This window comes from Accipiter gentilis, chromosome 5 (genome assembly GCF_929443795.1).
Source record: "Accipiter gentilis chromosome 5, bAccGen1.1, whole genome shotgun sequence".
Lineage (NCBI taxonomy): Eukaryota > Metazoa > Chordata > Aves > Accipitriformes > Accipitridae > Astur > Astur gentilis.
Genome location: NC_064884.1, coordinates 33,782,189 through 33,803,107, shown reverse-complemented (window position 1 = coordinate 33,803,107; position 20,919 = coordinate 33,782,189). Strand labels below are relative to the sequence as shown.

At 41.1% G+C, this 20,919-nt stretch overlaps 1 protein-coding gene across 1 annotated transcript; it reads left to right on the top strand.

Annotated features, from left to right (window-relative positions):
- The first annotated feature begins 11 nt into the window (after positions 1 to 11).
- GINM1 (glycosylated integral membrane protein 1) lies at positions 12 to 19,834 on the top strand. The gene is made up of 8 exons (XM_049800288.1): positions 12 to 150; positions 9,119 to 9,178; positions 9,356 to 9,452; positions 12,309 to 12,460; positions 14,430 to 14,586; positions 15,344 to 15,474; positions 16,910 to 17,073; positions 18,941 to 19,834. The coding sequence occupies exons 1-8, from the start codon at positions 49 to 51 to the stop codon at positions 19,047 to 19,049; spliced, it is 972 nt and encodes a 323-aa protein (XP_049656245.1). The 5' UTR covers positions 12 to 48; the 3' UTR covers positions 19,050 to 19,834.
- The last annotated feature ends 1,085 nt before the right edge of the window (positions 19,835 to 20,919 follow it).

Sequence of the window (20,919 nt, the reverse complement as noted above, 5' to 3'; positions counted from 1 at the left end):
CCGCCGCCGCCGCTTGTTGATGTTTCACTTTAATTCCCGGGTTGCAAGATGGAGGCGGCGCTGGGAGGGCGAGAGCTGCTGCTGCTGCTGCTGCTGCCGCCGCTGGCCGCCGCGCTGCTGGGCCCGGCCGCGCCGCTGCAGCTGGGCCAGGTACCGCCGGGACCGGGATGGGGATCGGGGCCGGGATCGGGATCGGGACGCGGTGGGGCCAGTCCCAGCCCCTGTCCCTCTCTCCTCTCTCCTCTCTCTCCCGTCCCTCCCTCCCCGAGGGGTGAGCCGGACCCTGCCGGGGCGCTGGGCGTCTCCGGGCCGCCTCGGCCGGGCGGGCGGCGGGAGCCGCTGGCGCGGCTGGGGAAAGCGGGCCGAGTCGGTGGCACCGGAGGGCGGTGGGACGGGGACGGCGTTTCCCGGCTGTAGCGCTTGGCAGCCTAAGGTGTATTGCCCCTGCTCGGAGCGCTTGACCTGCTGCCCGAGAGCATTTCGGTCTAAAATGTGCACACACGGTACGAAAGGCGTCTGCCGCAAACTCGGTTACCGTGGGCGTAATGCTTCCCTCCTCCCTCTAATGATTCGTTTCTATAGGATTTGGTATGCCGAAATAAGTATCCGACAGGTTGAGGGGGCGAAATAGTTACTTCTATGTAATGTAGGTGTATTTATCTCGTGGTTTTATGCTTGCCTACCCACATCTTGATGGTTCCGTGCTCTAGGAGTACGCAGTGCATGAGGTCCACGTTTGCTCCTACTGATTTCTGTACTTTTGAACTGAATCGAGAAAAGAGTTTCGATGTATTGGTATATTACTGGGCATTGTGCTGTCTGTTTTTCTGTTCCAGTACCTGTGCTGTATCTTGGTAAGAGAGTTTTAAGTTAAATTGGTGGCTTTTTAAGGAGTGGAAGGAATTTTTTGTGTGCAGCTGGGGAGGTCTTCTTAGTGGGAATAAAAAGATGTGCCGTGGCACCAGTGAGCTTTGACCTCTAGCATTACAGAAGAGAATTGGATACTTCTGTCTGTGCTTGAATCATGACTAAATACATCCTCTAATTGTTATAATCGTGAACCCAAAAGTGTGAGATCGCAAAGAGGGAAGAGCTGTGTTGCGTTTGTAGTCACTTGTCTAGCCAATGTGAAGTTGCTGTCAAGTGAGTAAATTTATTATGGCTTTTTTTCCCCGGGAGGTTTTGGGTTTTTTTAATTTAAGTGAAACGTTTCCAAGAAAGCCTGACAAAGGCCCTGCACTGGCACATCCTGTGTTGCAAAGCAGGATTCCTGGGCTTACTTCCTGGTTTCTGCTTCTCTGTATGAACATTTGAAGAGAGATCTGCTTAGCTTTGATATCAAAATGGGGATCTAGATCTCCAGACACCTACAAAAGTGCAAGAGTGCTTGAAGTCAGGTGCACTAAAGAGAGCAGAGAGGGCTCAGCCCTCGGGTACTTTGCTCATCCCTCTGAGAAAGGGAGTGCTAGCTTGAATTTGCCAAAAGAGACATGAAGTGACAATGGAATAGAGACCTATGCTCTTGTTTGCCTTCTGCCTGGAACCTATCACACTTTCACCCCAAAACTTCAACTCAGTAGCACTGAAGTTGTTTGTCGCAGCTGGCAGTTGTGCAAGCTGTGGAGGCACATCTGTGTATGCTGTCTGTCTTTGGATCTGAACGCGTGAGTGAGCACGGCACAGGGGTGCCGGAGCGGTCCCATGGATGCCAGCTTGGGGTCAAATAGAAGAGGTATGGTTTAGAGTGCTAATAGGGCTTGACTTATTAACTAGGGTGTAATGCCTTATGGGCATAGCTGTGCTGTTTGTGGGGTTGAGTTTGTCCATTTGTGCCGTACTTCTTAGGTGGTCTGTCTGCTCAGTTTTTTCTAGCTGGAAGTGTCTGCACTTTTTTAGTTTTATACTGGTGTGGTGGCATAAGTACATGCAGAAAAGCTCTTATAAGAGTCAAAAAGGGAACATACACATTTTTACTTTAGTATTTTTTATTTTTAAATCTCAAACATAAAAAAAATAAAAACTTGTGTTCCCTCCTGCACTATTTCTTTTTGTAAATATAGGATCATTTTTGATGTAGAAGGAAAAATGCATCTTGAGAAAGTTTTGAGTAGAAGAATTGTTGGGTTTTGACCATGAGCTGGTTTATGGTGGCCTGGTAGAAACAGAAGTGCCTAGGCAGTGGGAATAGGCAGAACAGGAATGCCGTGCTGTCAGGTTGGCTTCAGAAGCAATAAGCTTAACAACAGTGGGTGATGGGGTCAGAATAATTGTGGTCTTTCCTCAGTATGGCTTGGGGCTGCAGACTGGTTGGGAGCAGGCAGCATCAACATGTTCAGCTTTTCCTCGACTGGGTACCACGACTGTGCCCTCTACAATTCTGTGAGCCCACTGGCAGCATACTACTGGTAGCTTCACATTTTGTAGTTCTTGTATGTGGTATTAAAGTTCACCTCCAAGTTGATGGCCATGATGTTACAGAAACCATAGTGGAAGGACTGAGGAAAAACCTTGAAACATTGGAATAACGTTTTGTAAGGCTGAAATGCTTTTGTTCAGCTCCGGAATGTGAACGCCTCCGTTGTTGTGCAATACTTGTCGTTTCTTAAATAAGCTGTTTTGAAATCTGGACCTTTTTTTTTTTTTTTTTTTTTTTAAACATTAGCATGTGTGTTTTGATTTTTCTTTCTCCTCCTGAAATTTGGATGAGCACTGGGTTACAGATTGATTGATATTAGTCAAAGTTGTTTGTTTGTTTGTTTGTTTGTTTAAAAAAAGGCAGGGAATGATGCAGTAAGTCAACTGACCTTCACATTAAAGTAATGTGTTTTTCTGGTGCAAGGTCAGGAATTAGGTTTTGTGTTTTAGAGTATTTTTTTAATGTGCTGATAGGAACTGGCTAAAAGCACACTGAGCTTAATGCCAATGCTATGTTGTTTGCTTACTCTGTTTGCCTCTTGATAACTTAGGTTTAGCAGTGTTCTTTCTAAATAGCATACTTGCCTACCAGACTTTTTTTTTAGTGTAGTTGCCTGAAAAATATTGCTTTCAGATCATTTGTTGGCTGCAAGAAACCTTTGTGTGGATGGATTATTTCACAACAGGAGAAAGTAATCTTCACTACATCATCCATTTGCAGTGATTGTAATGTGTTTTAATCGAAGAAACTTGTCAATAGTGACATGCTGAAGTGTTTCTTTCATTGCTATATGGCAGTTTCTCTGTTAACAGCCTGGCACATGTTCTGAACTTTATGCATAAAAGATCTGACATCATCTCTCCATGTATATTTGATTAAATTACAGCAGTATGATGCAACCATGTCCCAGTGATGTGAGACTAAGTATTCACTTTTAAAACTCCTGATAAAATATTCATAGTATGAGTTGATTTAATAGGGAGAAAGCAAAGGCAATTAATTCTAGCAACATATGTAGGGCAAAGGAAAGGATAAGCAATATTATACTAAGAATCATAAAGCGAGGAAGGAATATAAGTGTGGTTGTTCAGAAAAGTAAAGCAAAAGCATTATGTTAGATTTTTATATTAACTAAGATAGTTCAGCTTTAGTTACTTAAGCAAATGATGGATTTCATTATCTTACCCTAAATACTGTCATGCAGTTTAATAATGCTAAACCTTACTGGAGAAGATTTTGTACTAAAATTTTGTAAAATGTGAGGGACTAATTATTGCCCCGCAAACTTGTCATGTCAGACTTGTACCACGATTATTTCTTAACTCAGTTATGCCTCAGATTGCAGTTAAGACTCATCCTACAACATAGGTCTGTTCTGAGTCTGATGAAAGAATTAGGAGAAGCACAGATCACAGATCTCTGGATTGGAAATATACAGTTACACTGTTTGGAGGCAGTTGTCCATGTGAGTGCCAGGACTCAAACAATAGGAGTTTGGGTGGTAGTTTTGTTTGTCTGTTTGAACACTTTTTTTCCCATAATTTCTTTTCAACTTTAGAAACAAGTTATTAGTCTTGTCTACTGTTTGGCAACTTTCATTGGACTTTATATTTTCCTGTCACCAACGGGATATCCCACTAGTGCCTGCGTAATTGATGCGAGAGGATTGTCTGTCTTTCAAGTCTCTGTACAGCTGGCCATTTTGCGAGGCATGATGCCATCTGTTCCTAGTGCTGCCCGCTCCGCTTCCCACAGGCCTTCTAGTGCAGAAAGAGCCTGGTTCGGAGAGCCTCAATGGAGAACAGCTGTGCTTTAAGTGGGCTGGCTGCTAGCAGCTGAATCTAGATGGGGCTTATGTGACTAATGCAGTTGTGTAGGACTTAACAGTTACGCTGTACTGGGAGAAACTGTGTGGTGCACCCCATCAGGTACCCACTGCCCGTGGAATTAGTTTTTCCGTGATTTTGTAATCAGATCTGTTTGACGTTCCTGCGTGATTACACTTAAAGCTTTGTCTTGTGCGGCATATTTCATAAAAGGCCAAGATTAGGTGAAATGTTCTCTGTAGATTTATGTGGCAGCATTGGTATGGGGAGTCTTTAAGAATTAATGAATATTCACTTTTAACTTATACCAGATGCTTTATATTCTTTGCTGCCATCTTTTCCCCATCTTGCTCTTCTGCTACTAGAGCAATTATACTGCCGCAGTTAACACTCCTGGGTTCTGTTGCAGCACATGGTGAGAGAGAAAGGATTAGAAAATGATCACTACCTGCTTATCTCTATTGATCCAAGTTCACAAAAATTCACTAGCTCACTGTAAGGTATGTAGCCACACTGTTAACTGCTGTTGCCTAGCTGTCCTAGAACAGAATAACATACATCTGTGGTAGAAGTGCTGTCCTCTTTACAGGTACTGTGGCCATTACCACTGTAAATATCACTGCTGGAGCACTAAAACAGTGATGAGGAATCGTAGGATGAGGTAGATGTCTCAGGAGGGACATTACATCCTATAACAGAATTAAGAATGATAGAGCCATTTTTAGTGTAAATTGGAGAGTTTTGTGTGAAGGCGTTCACCACCACAGGAAGGGATAAAGTGCTGTGAATGATGGTATAGGTGTCAATGGTAAGCTGAAAGCACAACCTGATTCCTGGGGACCTGAATTGCTTCTTGGGGCTGTCCTTTGATTCTGACTCTGTCAAAGTGCAGCTTTCTCAAATATTCCTGTGAACTGAGGACCTTTTAAATTACAGGACTGTCTGAAACTTACGTGAACTTTCATGATATTGTTAATATTGAAAAGTGTATTGTAAGTTATACAAACAAGTTTTACACTCATAGTTCAGGCTTCTCCAGGACTTGACTGGGCAATATTATGGATTACTGCAGAGGACCCCTGTTCTGCTCTCAGTGACTTTGTTAGTACAGGATTGGCTTACTATGCTTTCAATACACAAAATAAGTGCTGCGGGGTTATTTACTTTTCTTAGTGCTGAAGTACATAGCCACAAGACATATGTATAAAACACTTTTTTTTTTTTTTCCCCTAAGTAGTGAGTTTTATTATGGTAACATAAAAAAAGTATTTTCTCTGTTGAAATTAAAGGGTGTTTCATAAGCCTGTGAGTCTTCAGCCCAAGGGTTGGAAAGATGGGTACTTGAGTTAGCATTGGAGCACTTTCTAGCAAGTATGGCTTCTCAGGCCAGGCATTTCATCGTGAAAGCACAGTACAAGAACTATTGGCATGCCAAGTCTGTTTCCCTCCCGGTTTAGCAAGCATAAACAACATGTGACTCTTGAACACTTATTCATGAGCAGATATCAAGGGGGTACTGACCGGGGTTGTGTTAACAGGGGGAACGCTGTGCATCACCAATTCCTGGCTGTGGGTGAAAGCGGGTCAGCTGGGATGGTGCTCTGCTCTCCTGCGAGCTACTTGCAGTAGTCCCTTCCTCTTTCCCCTAGACCTCCTGCCTGGCTTTTCATTGTGTTTGGCACGCATCTTGCGGTTCTTGCTCTCATGTAGATTTTGGTATGGGATGTGTAGGGTCAGGAAGATTGGCCACAGCCAGACCCGTTGAGTTTTGGGTGTGGTACTGCAGGAAAGACCAGTGGGAAGCTGTAGGAAGACAGCAGTGAGGAACTCTCCTCCAAGGAAGGATTAAGTTTGCTGGGAGCGTTATCATAAAATCAGGAAGACTGAGTTGGAGGACTGTTATTTTCCATGGGAAGATACTATGAAGGGTCATGAATGGCCTGTTCAGAAATTGCAGCAAGGAAGCTTCAGGTTAGATGTTAGGAAAATTTTTAATGTTAAAGGTAGCTGAGTACTAGAGTAAATAGTTGAGGAGAGTGTGAAGTTTGTGGACATCACAGAAGAGCTTTAAGAATAAGTCTGTCAGGAATGACATCGATATAGTTTATAGTTTATTCTGACTCTGGAAAAGCTGGTCTTCCTCTGGTCCTTGAGATGTTTCTCTATCAGTTCAGGAACGTCTGGAGCAAGAACAATTGAAAACTGATTATTTTTTAGCACCAAAACTTTGAGATCTATTTGAAATGTTTCTTAGCAAGACTGGCATCAACTCTTGTGAGACCGCTTAGCAAAGAAGCAAAACAAGAACATGTGACAACTCAGGACAATGGATGTACAGAATATGGGAAGTTATCAGTGGAATTTGATGGATCTGGATGTGAACAGGCTGGTCATGGGAATGGCAAGAATAAGAGTTCTCTGTTGCTTGTGAACACAAAATGGCAAGGCTTATGGTGTAGCCGTGTAGTGGAGTATTAATCATTGCTCTAAGCGATTGAATAGCTTTATGAACCTGTGCCGTTCAGGAGATGCACTGCCATCTCCTGAGATGATGGTGAGGATGGGCATCTTCTAAGGAGATGCTGCAAGGACAGGCCCACCATGCAGCAGAGCCTGTCCAACAGCCTATGGCCGCTAGGACAAGTAGCCCGGCTCCCTCCTCCCAGCTGCGTTCTTGCGTCTCTCATGCTTGTCTGGCTGTTCCTTGCTTGTTCAACTGACAGAAGAATAGTCTGGCAAAAAAAGGGAACGTTTCCCTGCCAGTTTAATGAGCTAAATTGGCTCACTGACTTGGCATAAATGAGAGGGAAGGATGATGTGCGGGAGAGATCTACACTCTCTTTTTTAGTGGCAGAGGCAGCAAGCGGTTAAGCTGGTTTATTTGTCTGCACGCTATGATCTATTTTTTGTAACTATGACAGCACGGAAGTGATCCACTGAAATATTTTAATTTCTTAAACATGTAATACGCTCTTCAAGTGCAAGTTTTTAAATATGTACCAGAATTCATGACAGTGCTTGTGGATACTACGTCAACAGAATGGACAGCTGTTCTGAAGAAAATTAATCATTATGTATCTAGCTCACTTTGTACATGTAATGCTCAGTTGTTGAGCATATCTATATTGCCCCATGCCCTTAATTTTCAAATAAAGCATTGGATTAAAAAAAAAAGGTAGGGGGATTTTCTTTTTTTTTCAGCAGTTACAGGCTATAAGTCATTTCCTTTTTCTTGTAATCTCAGTGAGTCATTTTGTAGATGTTGAAAAAAAATTGCAAAATACTTTCTGTGTAAAAGAACTCAAATTTCATTTAAGGCTTAAAAACGAAGGACTATTAAGAGTGCCTGGAAAATGCATCTTTTGTGCCTTTTGAATCCCCAGAAAACAGAAAAAAACTAAGAAGTAATGACACAAGGTTTTGGTAATCTGTGAAACAGTTTGAGGATGTAAAAGACATACAGCTTTGAAAAGTCAGTACAAACACCTATTTCCTAGAAGGGGCATTGAGAAAGAGATCCCTCTGTGGTCTCAGTGGCCAGAGAGTTTTCCTACTGATTTGACAAATGCGTCTGAAGCATCAATGACAAGGCCTTTCCAACCAAAAGGTTACCTGTGTTAGATTTTAAGCCATGCTTTTCATGATGCCAGATTTCTGATGAATCAGATTTGGATGTTGTTTTTCAATTTTTGGCAGTCCTGGCTACCTGTGTATACTGATTAACACCCGTTGATTTAAGGATTTTGTTACATTATAGTCATGCATCAGAAGCTCTCTGTTCACGAATTGGGACTATGTTATGCTAGGTACTGTATATTTCAAGTATCTCCTGGCTGAAAATTGAGTGTTTTATAAAAATCCCAAACAAAATGTATTTAAATTTTTATTTATTTATTTTAAACTCTGAGCAAGATCGATGTTTTATTGAGACATGACTTGCTTTTTAGCTGTTAGTTGTGAAACCATGACTCAAACACAGAGCGAAAGAAGATGCTGAAGGTATGGAGAAGTATTCCAGAGGAAAATGAAATGCAATTAGAATCATTTAAGGCTCCCAAAAGGCAAATAGGGAGCTTAACGTTCTCTCTGAAGAGGTTACTCAGGAAAGCAGTGTGGCAATCATTACTTTTGGCCATGTACAAGAGAAATTTGGCTTTTATATGTAAGTTTTGTCAGGGGCAGGCCTGGGAGATTTAAGGTCCCATCTGCAAAACAGCCCCTAAAATTACAAGGGGGAAATAAGAGGACAGAATTAGTGAGTCAATAAATTACAGCAATTAGGGTTTGAAAGATAGAAGCAAATCCCCATTAGCTGGGAGTTTGGAGGTGTCCCGTGTGGCATACTTTGGGAATCATAACCAAAGAAAAGAAACAGGATTACTGCTGACACTGACAAAACTGGGTGTTCTTTAGTATAGGCAAACATGTACGAAATTATACTTCACCTTGAAGACTAAGTGGAGTGCTTAAAAACCATTTACAGAGAATCTGATTTTTACCTTGTATTGTCTATCATTTTTCAGGTAATATGAGAGACTTCTTTTCTATTATATCCATGTGAAACAAGTTCTTCTGAGAATCCAGCTCAATTATTGTTATTTTATCTTTATTTAAAAAATCTCTATCCATAAAGGGATGCAGCTGTCATTCTTTCTCAGCAATCCTCTTTATTAAAAAGAGGGGGAAACAGTCAAACCAACCCTTACATGAAACAAGTAAGCATATTGGTCTTTCTTCTGTCTGCTGGATAGAAAGCCTGGGAATGTGCTCTGGGGATTGTACGTTGTCATTCTGTCAGGACAGTGTGTGAAAGTGGCCTGCAGTGGCTTTCGTGTTTCCTCAGAAACTCACATCTCTTCTCACTGCTGTTTTCCAGGAAACCATCAGAGTCAATGTTATGATGTTGAAAACCAGTGGAGAATTTCACAAAGGACAGGTTTGTCTGGTTTGTGTATTTATTCAGTGAATTAATATGCAGTGAAACAAAGTCTGCATGTGGATGCAGATGCATTGTTTTGTCTGACGTCAGTCAGTATGAAGTGCGTTCCTCTGAGAACAGAATTGTAGCATGGGGCCAGGAACCACACACTCATTCTGTCTGTCTGTCTTTCAGGTTGTTTTTAATATCACCTATGTTAATGGACAGGTATATCTAAATGATTTTCCTATGAAAAGCGGAGTTGCCCACGTAACATGTCAAACAATAATACGTAAGTATTCTCTCTCTCTCTTTTTTTTCTTTTTTTTTCCCCTGGGGTATTTGACTTCCCTGTTATCTAGTAACCAAAGCTTGCAATGACTACATGTTCTCCCACTCTGCAAAACTGAGCATTGTAGAAGCAAATAATTTCCCGAGGTAGGATAATTTTGCTACTAAAATGGGAGGGAAAAAATCTTACTGCCTTGTTGTCAAGTCCCATTCACATGCTTATATATAAATGGTCTAATCTGAAATCCAGACTCTGCCTATCTTTTCAAAAGAATGTTTTGCACTACAGGCTAGGCAATGTAAACAGAAGGATGCAACTCCACCCTGCTAATGGCTGTGTCCCTAGGTTGGTTGGCATATATCCAAAAGGAGATTCAATAACAAAAGTGTGAATTATTGTTAGGAAGATCTTTTAATTATCTCATTTCTGTGTCTGTTGGACAAACAAGTTTCTGCTAGTTAGGACATTATAGCACAAATACTGCAGTTTTGCTAGTGTCCTGCAGTGGTTAATGACTTCAAATTATTTTGAAACTGCTATTTTTTTCCACTGAGTCAATGCTATACCTTTTGTGAAAGACCAGAAAGTACTGTGATTTTGTGAGATCAGAGAGCATACTGTATAATTAATTAAACAAGGGCCATTATGCTCACTTGATTTAAGCTTCTGTTGTATTCAGAATGATCTCTTGATGGATCAGGTGCAGTCAGTCTCTAGCGTGGTTTCTGAGGTCATCCCCTCCTTAAAATCAGACATTTACTTTGAGAGTACTAATGCTTTTTCTAAATTGCTTCTCTGAGCCATGACCTTGTTTCTTGAACCCCTCCTTCCCAAGCATAATCAATTATTAATTTGACACTATTTCTTTTCTGGAGAGGAAGAACAGTAATTAATTCCTCTTTTTCTGGGATAGTTATTCCTATTGGTTCTATTTTTTTCTATCCTAGGGTAGAAAAACATGGCAAAATGTCATTTACCTGCAAGGTAATTGACTCCAAAAAGAAGATATGATTTTATTGACTAATTCTGAGAGATACTGAGCACTGTACTGTAGTTCCTAATTATTTCCCAAATAATAGTTGTATAGCTTGCAATGACTACAATTATGAATGTCGGTCTGAAACGGTGAGAAAAATACTGATTTGACCTGGAGCTAGGAACCTGGAACTCTCTATCTCCGTGTTTGGGTCTGAGTCCTCAGCATAGTATGTCTCTCTTTATACTATTTACTTACTAAATCCTCATCAATATATTCAGATAATGATTGTAAAATGCTGAAGGAATATAGAGATAATTGTTACCTGTTAACAGAGGGGAAAAATGCTCCTGAATGTATGTAAAAATCAACGTGAGCCAAGTATTCATGCTCTTGAATATTAGAGACCAAGTCTCCTGAATGGTGTCGTCTTGACACTGTTGTCAGATCATGCTTGGCCCCTAGGTCCCCACTTGAAGTTCCCATGAATGTCAGTTTTGGAAGCGTTATCTTTCACTCCCATTGAGTGTAGCGGGGATCGAGCAGCCTGACACATGAAAGGTTGGGACTACAGGGAGCTTCAGCTGCTTGGCATCTTAGAGGCTTTGGTCCTTTAATGTATGCTTGCCGCTGTAAGTCAGAAAACATTCAGCAACCAGGTTAGTGCTCTGGCTCACACATATAGGGAACCTTTCTCTTTCTCTCTAACCTCTTTATCTCCTTCTGCCACTTATTTTTGCAATGGAAGACATTGCTAAATGATGTCGAAAAGTATTTTTCTGTATTTAAAAGAAGCGAAATAGCTTTATAAGGAAAGGGATCATAGCATGAAAGTAATGGACACACTGAGCTGTTATTGTGTAATGGAAGGACACTAGGCCAGCCTTCCCCCACGTCGTACAGCACTGCAAGTGACCCACAGCGCTAGCGACACAGAATCGGGGCCCGTTCAGTCTCAGTTCACGCACTTGGCTGTCTGCGTGCTGGAGAGATCTGTCACCTCCCCTCTTGCACTTCTGCAGCACTTCTGTTCTAGCGTGCCCTCGCCTGCAGTAGAGGCATGGTAGCTGGCAGAAGGATACTAAGTTTATGGGGAAACAGTGAGGGTGGAAAGGCAGTTCCCTGTGTCCTCCTGGAATATTAGGTTGTTGAAAGAGCTGGAAGCTTTTGGGCAGAAAGAGCTGGAAGCTTTTGGGCAGAAAGAGCGTTTGAGGTGTCAGAGGTCACATATGAAGATGGGGGGGCAGAAAAAACACGTATGAGGGAACTGACACTCATCTTGAATGGTATATGCAGTGTGCGTGGAAAAGAGCATATTTGTTTCTGTAGGGAGAGGAAAGGGAATGTTGTGTGAACCAAGATGTTGACACAGGTGGCTGGCTGGGCTGTGGTATTAACTGTTAGGAACTCCTTTGGACAACTAAAATAAGAATGTAGCAATAGCGAAGCCAAAGAGTGCTGCTTAGAGTGCTTTAATGCAAACATCAAAGGCAGGGACGCGACGTTGCTTGCAAGCTCTCTCAGTCTGGGGGTTGTACAGCGCTGCTGTTGTCTGCTGTGTTATATCACGAGACCTGCTCCAAGTTTGATTTGGTGATACACTGGTAAAAAATCGTGGCAATTGTTTTACTTGTTGCCCAGATTACTACCCCTTATAACAGTGGTTACTGGAAGCCTTACGATCAGCATGGTCCGTACAACTGTTCAGGCGTCTCTGGTTCGATGCTAGTGGTCCTCTGTAGCTGCAATGACTTTTCCATTCAGCTGTTACGTGTGCAAAGGCATCTATGTCAGAGTTGCAACTGTTTGCCCCGTGGCTGTGTACTGCTTTCTGGTCGGGGTGGTTTCTCTTTGAAAACTGTGACATTGTGTGTTAACAGTGGAGAACGGAAACTCGGATAACTTCCCAGATCAGCAGCGCCTGGGAACCGTCAGTGTTCGCATCATGGTTCACGAGTGGCCTTTGGCATCCAGTTCTGATTTGCAGCTGATTGTCATTCAGGAAGAAGTGACAGAAATTGATGGAAAACAGGTAAAAAAACCCCAGCCTAACACTCTGCTTGTTTTTAATTTAGAAGAGGCAAGTAGTTACCAAGGATTAACAGGTTTACATGTATCTGGCTGGTGCTTAGAGCACAAAGTGTATAATCTAATGCTAGTTAGCACAATACTGAGGGAGATAATACCAACCTAAGTTGCCTGTGTAGTAGCAGGGGTGTTTCATGAGGAGACCTTCAAGTTTTAATGCTTCTATTCTTATTTTAATTATTAAGTGTTGGTTGACTTTCCCTTAAGCTTGTTAGAATATCATTACCTCTGTCACATACTCTTTCAACAAATGCATTTATGCAAGCGAAGTCAGACTCGGAAGCAATATTTCATTTACAAAATAAGGTACAGAATAAATAAAAGGGGCATGGGCTCGTTCCAAGTCCTGAGGTTTTCCCTATTGTTTATTCCAAGCTAATAAAGTGTTTCAAGCATATAGCATGGGGGAGAGCTTGCAGTAGCAAACTCTTATGTCAGGTGGGCTTGTTGTGAAAGCCCACAACACCTGAGAGCTTAGCCTTAGAATATTTTGCATGTAAGATAATTAATTCACTTAATAAAAGTCTTGATAATGAACATGGATTTTGAGATGAACAGACACCCCCCCACCCCACCCCCCCGCCCCAAATTCTAACTGTATCGGCACAAATACCAGTGAATGTGAGGGGTTACATTTATAGCTGAGATTGAAGTATGCAGAACTGAGTTCTCAAAATCACCTATACAGTATAGTTATTTTTCCAACCAGAGAGGTTCTGGAGAGAAGATACAGCTGCTGAAGCCAGCAGACGTATCAAATTTTTGTTTCAGTACATGTCTCCATCTTACATATGGCCAGGCTCTTTTGAAGCTGGCTTATGTTCTGCTGCCTTTTTTTTTAAAAAGGAAGAATGATTATGGTACTATTGATCCTTAATTAATTGCATGCTCAGCATGTAGTATTTTTTTACAGGGATCTGCATCATGTCAAAATCTTACTCTGTTGATGAAAAATCCCACTGAGAGATTTGAAGCTTTTCTAATGAGGTGTTTATCCCACTGTTAGGAGGCTAATATATCCTGGTTTGATTCAGTTGTTACACAACAGTGCTGTTGTATTTCATGTTTTAAACTAAGTATCAAAATGCATTTCAGATTTTCACAGGGACCTCGTAAGAACAACCAGAAAGCTAATGCTGTTTCCTTAATTGTTCCTTTAAGTCAAAAGCTTTCAATCTTTCTCATTGGTTATCAGCTGACAGTAAAGATCAGCTGTTTCATTGCATTGTTCTGTGCGTGTTCGAAGCAAAAGGAGGTTGGCCTATAGGTCTGAAGGCATAAGTGAAACTGTATCACATGCTGCATTCCTCTTTTGTTAGTTATATTTATATGTAGCAGTTACAATTATGGTCACAAACTCTCTGGATTTGTCATTTCTTGGCCTCACAGTGCAGTTATTGATGTTAGTAGGAGTTAGGCTGAATGTATTGTATATAAGTGCTGTTTGCAGTGACTAGGTGAAACGGGTCCAGCACATCCCTGGAAGAGGAGGAAGAAAACTATTCTTTCAGTTGTTGAAAAAAAGCAAAAGCAGAAGTGTGAGTCTTGCCTCAGCAACACTTTAAACATTTGCAAGTGCTCTTTAACTATGCACTTGGGTTTTCCAAGTCCTAAAATGCCTCCCTGAAAGAGGATCATAATGAACTATGTAAGACTTGGTTAAAAGCCCATGGAGTGACTACCACAGGCTTTTGCAGGGGGAGAGAGACCTAGTCTGTTCAGCATATTTTCTAATGTGGTATAGTCTACAGAAGCGTGGTAAGTAAAAACAAAGAATACTGATTCATGTTATGACATCCCTATTCTAAATCTTAATGGCTTGGGAGTTTTCTGTGATGCATTGGTTTTCTCTGCCAGCCTACTTCACTCTCACTTTAAACTCAGTATTATGAGCATGTTTGCATCTCTTGTAGGTTCAGCAGGAAGAAGTAACAGAAATAGATATTTTAGTAAAGGACCTGAGAGTACTTAGACATTCAAACTACACTGTCCCTTTGAAGGAGAGCATGCTGTATTCCATCCCCAGGGACAACGATGTGTTGTTTACACTTCCCAACCTCGCAGGAAAAGGTATCTCTCTTAGTTGTAACATAATACTTTTATCCATAGTTGATGTATTGCTTTACAAGGGTGAAAGAACATCATTATTCCTGTGTTTTACATAGTGAAACAGTTTCTTCATTAACAGGGAAGTGTTTCGTTTTATGTGGTGGTTGGGTTTTTTGTGGGGTTTTTTTTGTTGTTTTTAAAAACACCTAAATTCAACTCTTCCGTGTGCTAGGTATTTTGTTTGTTTGTTTTCAAATCTGTTCTCCTTTGAAGCACTTGGTAATTCTAAAGCTGCAGCCCAGACATCTCACAGGAATAAATTTCTCTCTTAGTACTATGATGGAAGTTTCTGTAAAGCTCCCCCTTTTTCCTGAGAATGAAAGAGAAAACTGAAGAGGAAATACCTGTCTGGGTCACTTCCAATAACTTAAAAGCAAGAGAAGTTATCTGATGCCTTAATCTTATTTCAGTTTTGTTTAATCAAAAACTATCAAGGATTTCACAGGAGATGAATATTTTGATCTAGTTCATCACCTTTTAATCTGGCGACAGCTGAAATTTACAGCCAAGGGCACAGCTAGAGGCTGCACTGTAACACTGCTTCTGCTTCTTATCAAATTCACTACTCAAGTAAAAATGAAAGTCAGCCTTCTGTGTTCTTGCTGTAAATGTGTGAGAACTGTACTATAAGTATAGAAATGCAGCTTGTCTTTGTTTTCCTGAATAGTGAGTCAAATAAAAAGCAAGCCCCCCACTACATCTAGCTTTTCTTCTTCAGATACTCAAGATCCACTGCAAACTACCAGTCAGTACCTCATCCAGCAAGTAGAAACTACAGTAGATGAAGAGACATTACCTGGCAAGTTACCAGAGACCCCTCTTAGGATAGAACCTCCGTCTTCTTACAAGGTAGTTATGTTGTTTGTTCACTTTAATTATTAGTATATACCTTTAAAGACTGGTCTAAAAAGGAAAAGCAGTTTTTTCCCCTCCCTCTGTTTTTTCCCCCTGTTTCCCCAGAGATGAAATGCATACCCGCTTGGTGACATTTCTAGGAGGAAAAGTTGTAGTAACATGCTGCAGATAGAGCTGAATGTTATTCAGTATTACAGTTTGAGGGAATAAACTTCCCCATTTTTAGTATTGTATACAGAAACACATGCAATTATTATGTTTTCCTCCTTTGTGGATGTTCACAGAACAAAAAAACCCCAGCACTGTTAGGATTCAGATAGTGGGCTTTCCTCATGTAAAGACCAAACACAACATCCATTTAAAGATCGTTAAGAAGGTATGTAACATTCCTAGGCCTTTGTCTTCGGTCCTTTATTTTTAATTTGAAAAAAAAGCGACATAGAATTGCCATTCCTACTTAACCTAGTATTGACTTCTCAGCATACTGTTTTGCTGCTTTATATTTGTTACAGACTAGAATTTTGTATTGTGTGAGGTATCTGACAGTAAACTGACTTCCACTGAAGTCTAAGAAATCCCCACAGCCAACCACTAAAAAGAACAGACCTTTACAGACATACTCTATGAAACTTTAAAAAAAAACCCCAACTTCCTAAATTACCTCTTAGCAGTGAGGAATTGTTGGCTTTTTTTACTCCAGCAGGAATCAAATGGGTTTCTAAATCCTGCAGTGTTCTGACCTCACAGATACTTCATGAGAGTTGTGATATTTACATTATACCAAGCTAAGCATTTATAACGATTTCAAATATTGTTTAGCTTTAAATTACATCATTTTTTTCTGACTCTGCTTGAGTGCTTACCCCTCTGGGAGATGGGCCATTGGCCTCACCTGCTGTAAGAAACACATAACAGTTTGAGAAGTTTCAGTTCCAGATTAGGTAAGGATGGGCTTGCTGGCCTCCTCTGTGGCTGAAAGAAAGACTTTATAACCTACTACTGAGACAGCAGGGCCAAAACAGTAAGCTGGAAGTTACAGATAGGCTAGAGAAGGTGCTACCTCTCTCCTGCGCTGTCAGTAACCTTTTTCCCTGCTGTACACTGCCATGGTATCATAGCTTCTCTGTGCCTAGGCCAAATAGCTTGCCCTTCACCTGCTCTGTTCAAGTATCCTTTATTTTCTAAAGTGGCCTTTCCTTTCAGGGAACTCTGCTAGGATGAGCGGAGAACTAAACCTTCACCCATTCCAAACTTTGTAGAAGAAAGAGGTCCGAGTCACCAGTTAATTCCATCCTGCTTTTATGTATGTTTAAGCATACATAAATTTAAGTAAAACCAACACCATGTAATGCGATTCAGCAGTAGCTACAAAAACTGCACTTTCTGTGTTTTGCAACCTATCTTTTTATTTTTACCTGTTTGGTTGTAGGTGATGTGCCAGTGGGTAGAAGACTTGAGAAAAGGGTTGTGCAGATTCTGGTTTCGATCTTTACCTGTCTTCTTCAGTTTGATGGAAGTCATTGTAGTTGGAGTTGTTGGAGCAGCTCTTATTCTCAAAGTCTTAAAGGTGATTTTCCCTTCCTGTGAAAACAAGTAAGTAATTTTTGCTATTTTTTTCCCTCTGATGAAAGCAAAACAGTAACTAAAAAAAATCTTTCAAGAAGCAGCCCCATTCTGTAGGAAGATGGTGGCAACAATTCAGTGAAAAGGCTTCTGGTAACTTTCCATTCCAAGACACTTAGGCATTTCAGAAGAACATGGGAAAATCTTTCACTGGAAATGTCTTTAGCTTGACTGTCATACTGCCAAGTTTTTACCAAGTCTTCTAAGGACTACATTGTGAGACACCATTAACATAGCTCCAGAAGAGGAGGGTGAGAAGCCAGAGCTAAAACAATTCCAACAACACTAAATCTTTTCCTGCTCTGCTGTGTTGGACTTAGAGTAGTTATGAAAGGCCTCAAATTTGGCTTTGCAAATTTGTGTGGGAAATCTCCCAAGGAGGAGCTACCTGTATAGGCAGCTTACAAGCTGTAGTGATTGGTGCTAGCATTGGTGGCAAAAGGTCATAAATAAAGTTGATTGACTGCAGATGGCTTTATTCACTTGGTGTGTTAGTAGCAACACTAATACTTTTCAGAGAAGTAAGCTCTCAAAACAAGCAGTGGAAAGATGAATTAGTAAATACAGCTAAGCAATCAGTATAGATTTAGTGCCGGAATGGGCAAACATGTATATTTTAAAGCAACCCAAGTCAATTCTGGAAGTCCTAACCCTTGGAACCATACCTTCTTTCAGGAGAAGTGACTGACAGTGTAGCATGCTTCATCACCCACAAGCACAGCTGATGTCTTCAAATGTAACTGACCAGCTGTGCTTCTGAGTGGCTTCTAAGTGCAGTTAATTTATGTATCCACCCAGGGGTATGAGTGGCCTTAGTTCTTCTGACAGAGCTAGAAAAATGGAGGGTTGGAAGATCAGGAAGGTTGGAAACTGCAGTGAGAAAAGAGACCATGCTTCCCCCCTGATGTTTCACACAGTGTGCTGTCAGATTGGAGTACTTCTTGTAACTGACTTGTTAGAGCAGAAAAAGTGAAGAAACACTTTGCACTCCCCACAGCAGTAAGCAGCTTAGCACTGCCACATGTTGAACTTTGAACTAAGTAGAACTAGGAAGAAAATTCTAATCCCCATAAACTGTTCAGCAAAGTGTCTGACAGCCTGTCCATGGCAGAGGTCAGTACAGAGCAGAGGAACCAGCCTGCAGTAATTTCTCTTCCAATTGGAGAACATGGCTCTTGTGCATGGTTTGTCAGAGTATTTCAAGAAATTGTAACACTGGAAGGATGGTCCTTACCCCCCTTTTTAAAAAAAAGACAAACACCAAACAACAAAACCAAACCAAAACCGCCAAAACAACAACGAAACAAAACAGCCACCAAAACCACACAGTCATTTTTTTTGCTACGTGTATAAAGTGGTCCAGTAAAAAGTGGTGAAGGTTTAATTTGTGATTGTAAACCAGTAAGAATGAGTAGGAGGTCTCATTTGGTGAATGACACAGTTGCCAGTGTGAGTCAGGGCCTCCCCCCAGGTCTTTAATGCCATTCTACAGTACTGTGATAAAACTAGAGGCTTTAGCTAGTCTTAGAGAATTAGGTGCAAGGGCCTGACAAAGTAGCCCGACAGCAGGTAGTTTTAGGCTACTGTGAAATTAAGCATATAGAGCCTATGCTACTGATATCTCAGATGCAGAAACTGGGTGAAGGGACCCCTCTAAAACCACAGCTGGTACATTTTGGAACCAGTTTTCATTCTTGCTTCATAAAAGAGATTATGAGTGTAATACTTGATGCATTGATTTAAACTAAGTTTGGGGAGTTTAAGAATAAACCTAATTTTTAGAATACGGAATTGTTTTGTATATTGTTTTCTAATGCCAGGTAATCTTACCTTTCAGAGGCATCCTTCTCCTGGATCAAGTCAGCTTTGTACCTGTGATTACCATCAGCTTGCCTTCAGATCTTCCAGACAGGAAAAATAATTTAGATGAGAAAGCATGTACTTAATATTGTGTTTACTTTGGAGTTACTGTTTTTTAAAAACAAATTTTTAGTTGACCTGAAATTTGGCACTTGATCTTAATACCTTGTTTGTTTCCTACTAAGAAAACTAAGTGAGTTGATACATTGGTAAAGGGACACTTGGGCTGAGGCCCGAAGCTGAATTCCCTGTGCCTCTCCGTAAACATGCAGCCTTTTCAGAAGCTTCAAAATAAAACAGCTTTCCACCTTGAGGGCTATCATTGGTTTTAACTTCTGTGAAGTCACTTTTCCACACCTCGGACAGGGTGCTGGCTGCCTTCATGCCCATAGTCAGCTATCCTGAATAGCAAGATGATGAAATTCAGGGTGTCCTGAAGTCTCCAGATAGCATTCTTCAGAAAAGGACAAGGGAGTATCGCAAACATCAGCTGTGCCTGCAAGCCTAAACAAAGCTGCCCAACCTGGTTTCAGGTCTCTTAGGGTTGAGTGTGCCTTGCAAGGAAAATATCACTACCAAACATTTGTATTACTCAAGTAATTTGACGTTTTGTATATGCAAAATAAAAATTACAAAGGCAGATTTATACTTCAAGCACTTTACACTTTTATGGCCCCTTCCACTCATAAAAATTGTTAGCACTTGTAAACAATGTGCTTTTTGTATCTGTGATAGCAGTACTATGTGAAGTCTCAAAAGAAAAAAGAAAATTCTACGAAAGTACTGGCTTACTATTGCCAAGTAGGCCCAGTCTGCCCTTGCTGATTTGTACTGTTAACATTTTTCAAATAAACATTTAAATTGTTTATTAGACTGTGTTCATGTGTGCATCTATATTTAGTTATGTAAAATAGTAGTTTGCCAAATGTGTTAGATGCAGGGTAGTATTTGTCTTTTAGTTTTTCATTGTTCTTATTTACAAAAATTGTTTGTCAGAAGAATGACTAGGAGAAAAAGAAAAGAACCTTAACTACCTGGCATTAGACTGAGCACAGTTATCATTTGAGTGATCAGAATTATCCACATTCAGCTTAAGCTTTTAGAGTGAGGGAGAAAAGCTGGGGTTCCCCCTCCCCCTTAAGGAAAGATTATCATAAGCTTAACGAGATTTCTAAGTGATTCAGATGCTTGTCCTTACAGCTGGTCTGTGACAGGAACAGCTCAAGTTCTCTCACTAATCTGACAGCCCTGCAGTGGTGGAAGAAACATTTCTAACACTGACTTGTCTTGCAAAAAAACCAAAACAAAGAACACTACCTAGCAGCACAGCATGGTATACGTCAGCCTGCGATAACAGGGACACTGCTCAAACTTCCCTTTTTTTTTTATTTTTTTGTTCTAGCACCTTGTGGGTTTGTACTTTGCATTTACTTCCTCAAGCTCAGTGTCATTAGAGCGTAGGAGCCCAAACATTTGCCAGATACCCAGCTGAGTAAGGATGATAGAAGTGGGGGCTGTGTCGCAACCGGGTGGGTGCTTGGGGCAGGTGAGGAGCCATGAGACACTGGAGCAGGGCAGCTACTCCGCTGGTCGGGAACGAGCGGCAGTGACCGACAGCCCTGGAGCCCCAAGCAGTGCTTTCCAGGACCATACCACGAAAGAGCGACTGTAACAATAACATAACTGTAAGACAGAGGTGATGCTAGAGCTACAGGGGCATCTGACTTAAGAATTCAATTATTTAGTGAAAGAAAACACATGACAGAGGGGTTGTCATCCACGGCTAAACAAGAAACTGCTAAGACTCTGGCGCAGGAATGGTGACTGCACAGAGAAGAGCAAGTCTTCAAGCAGTTGTAGACAAACTCTTCCTCTCTGTATGTGGAAATTAATGTTCTTTCCACTTCATGAACATACCCCAGGCCTATTTGAATATATAGTTCAAATAGAAGTGAC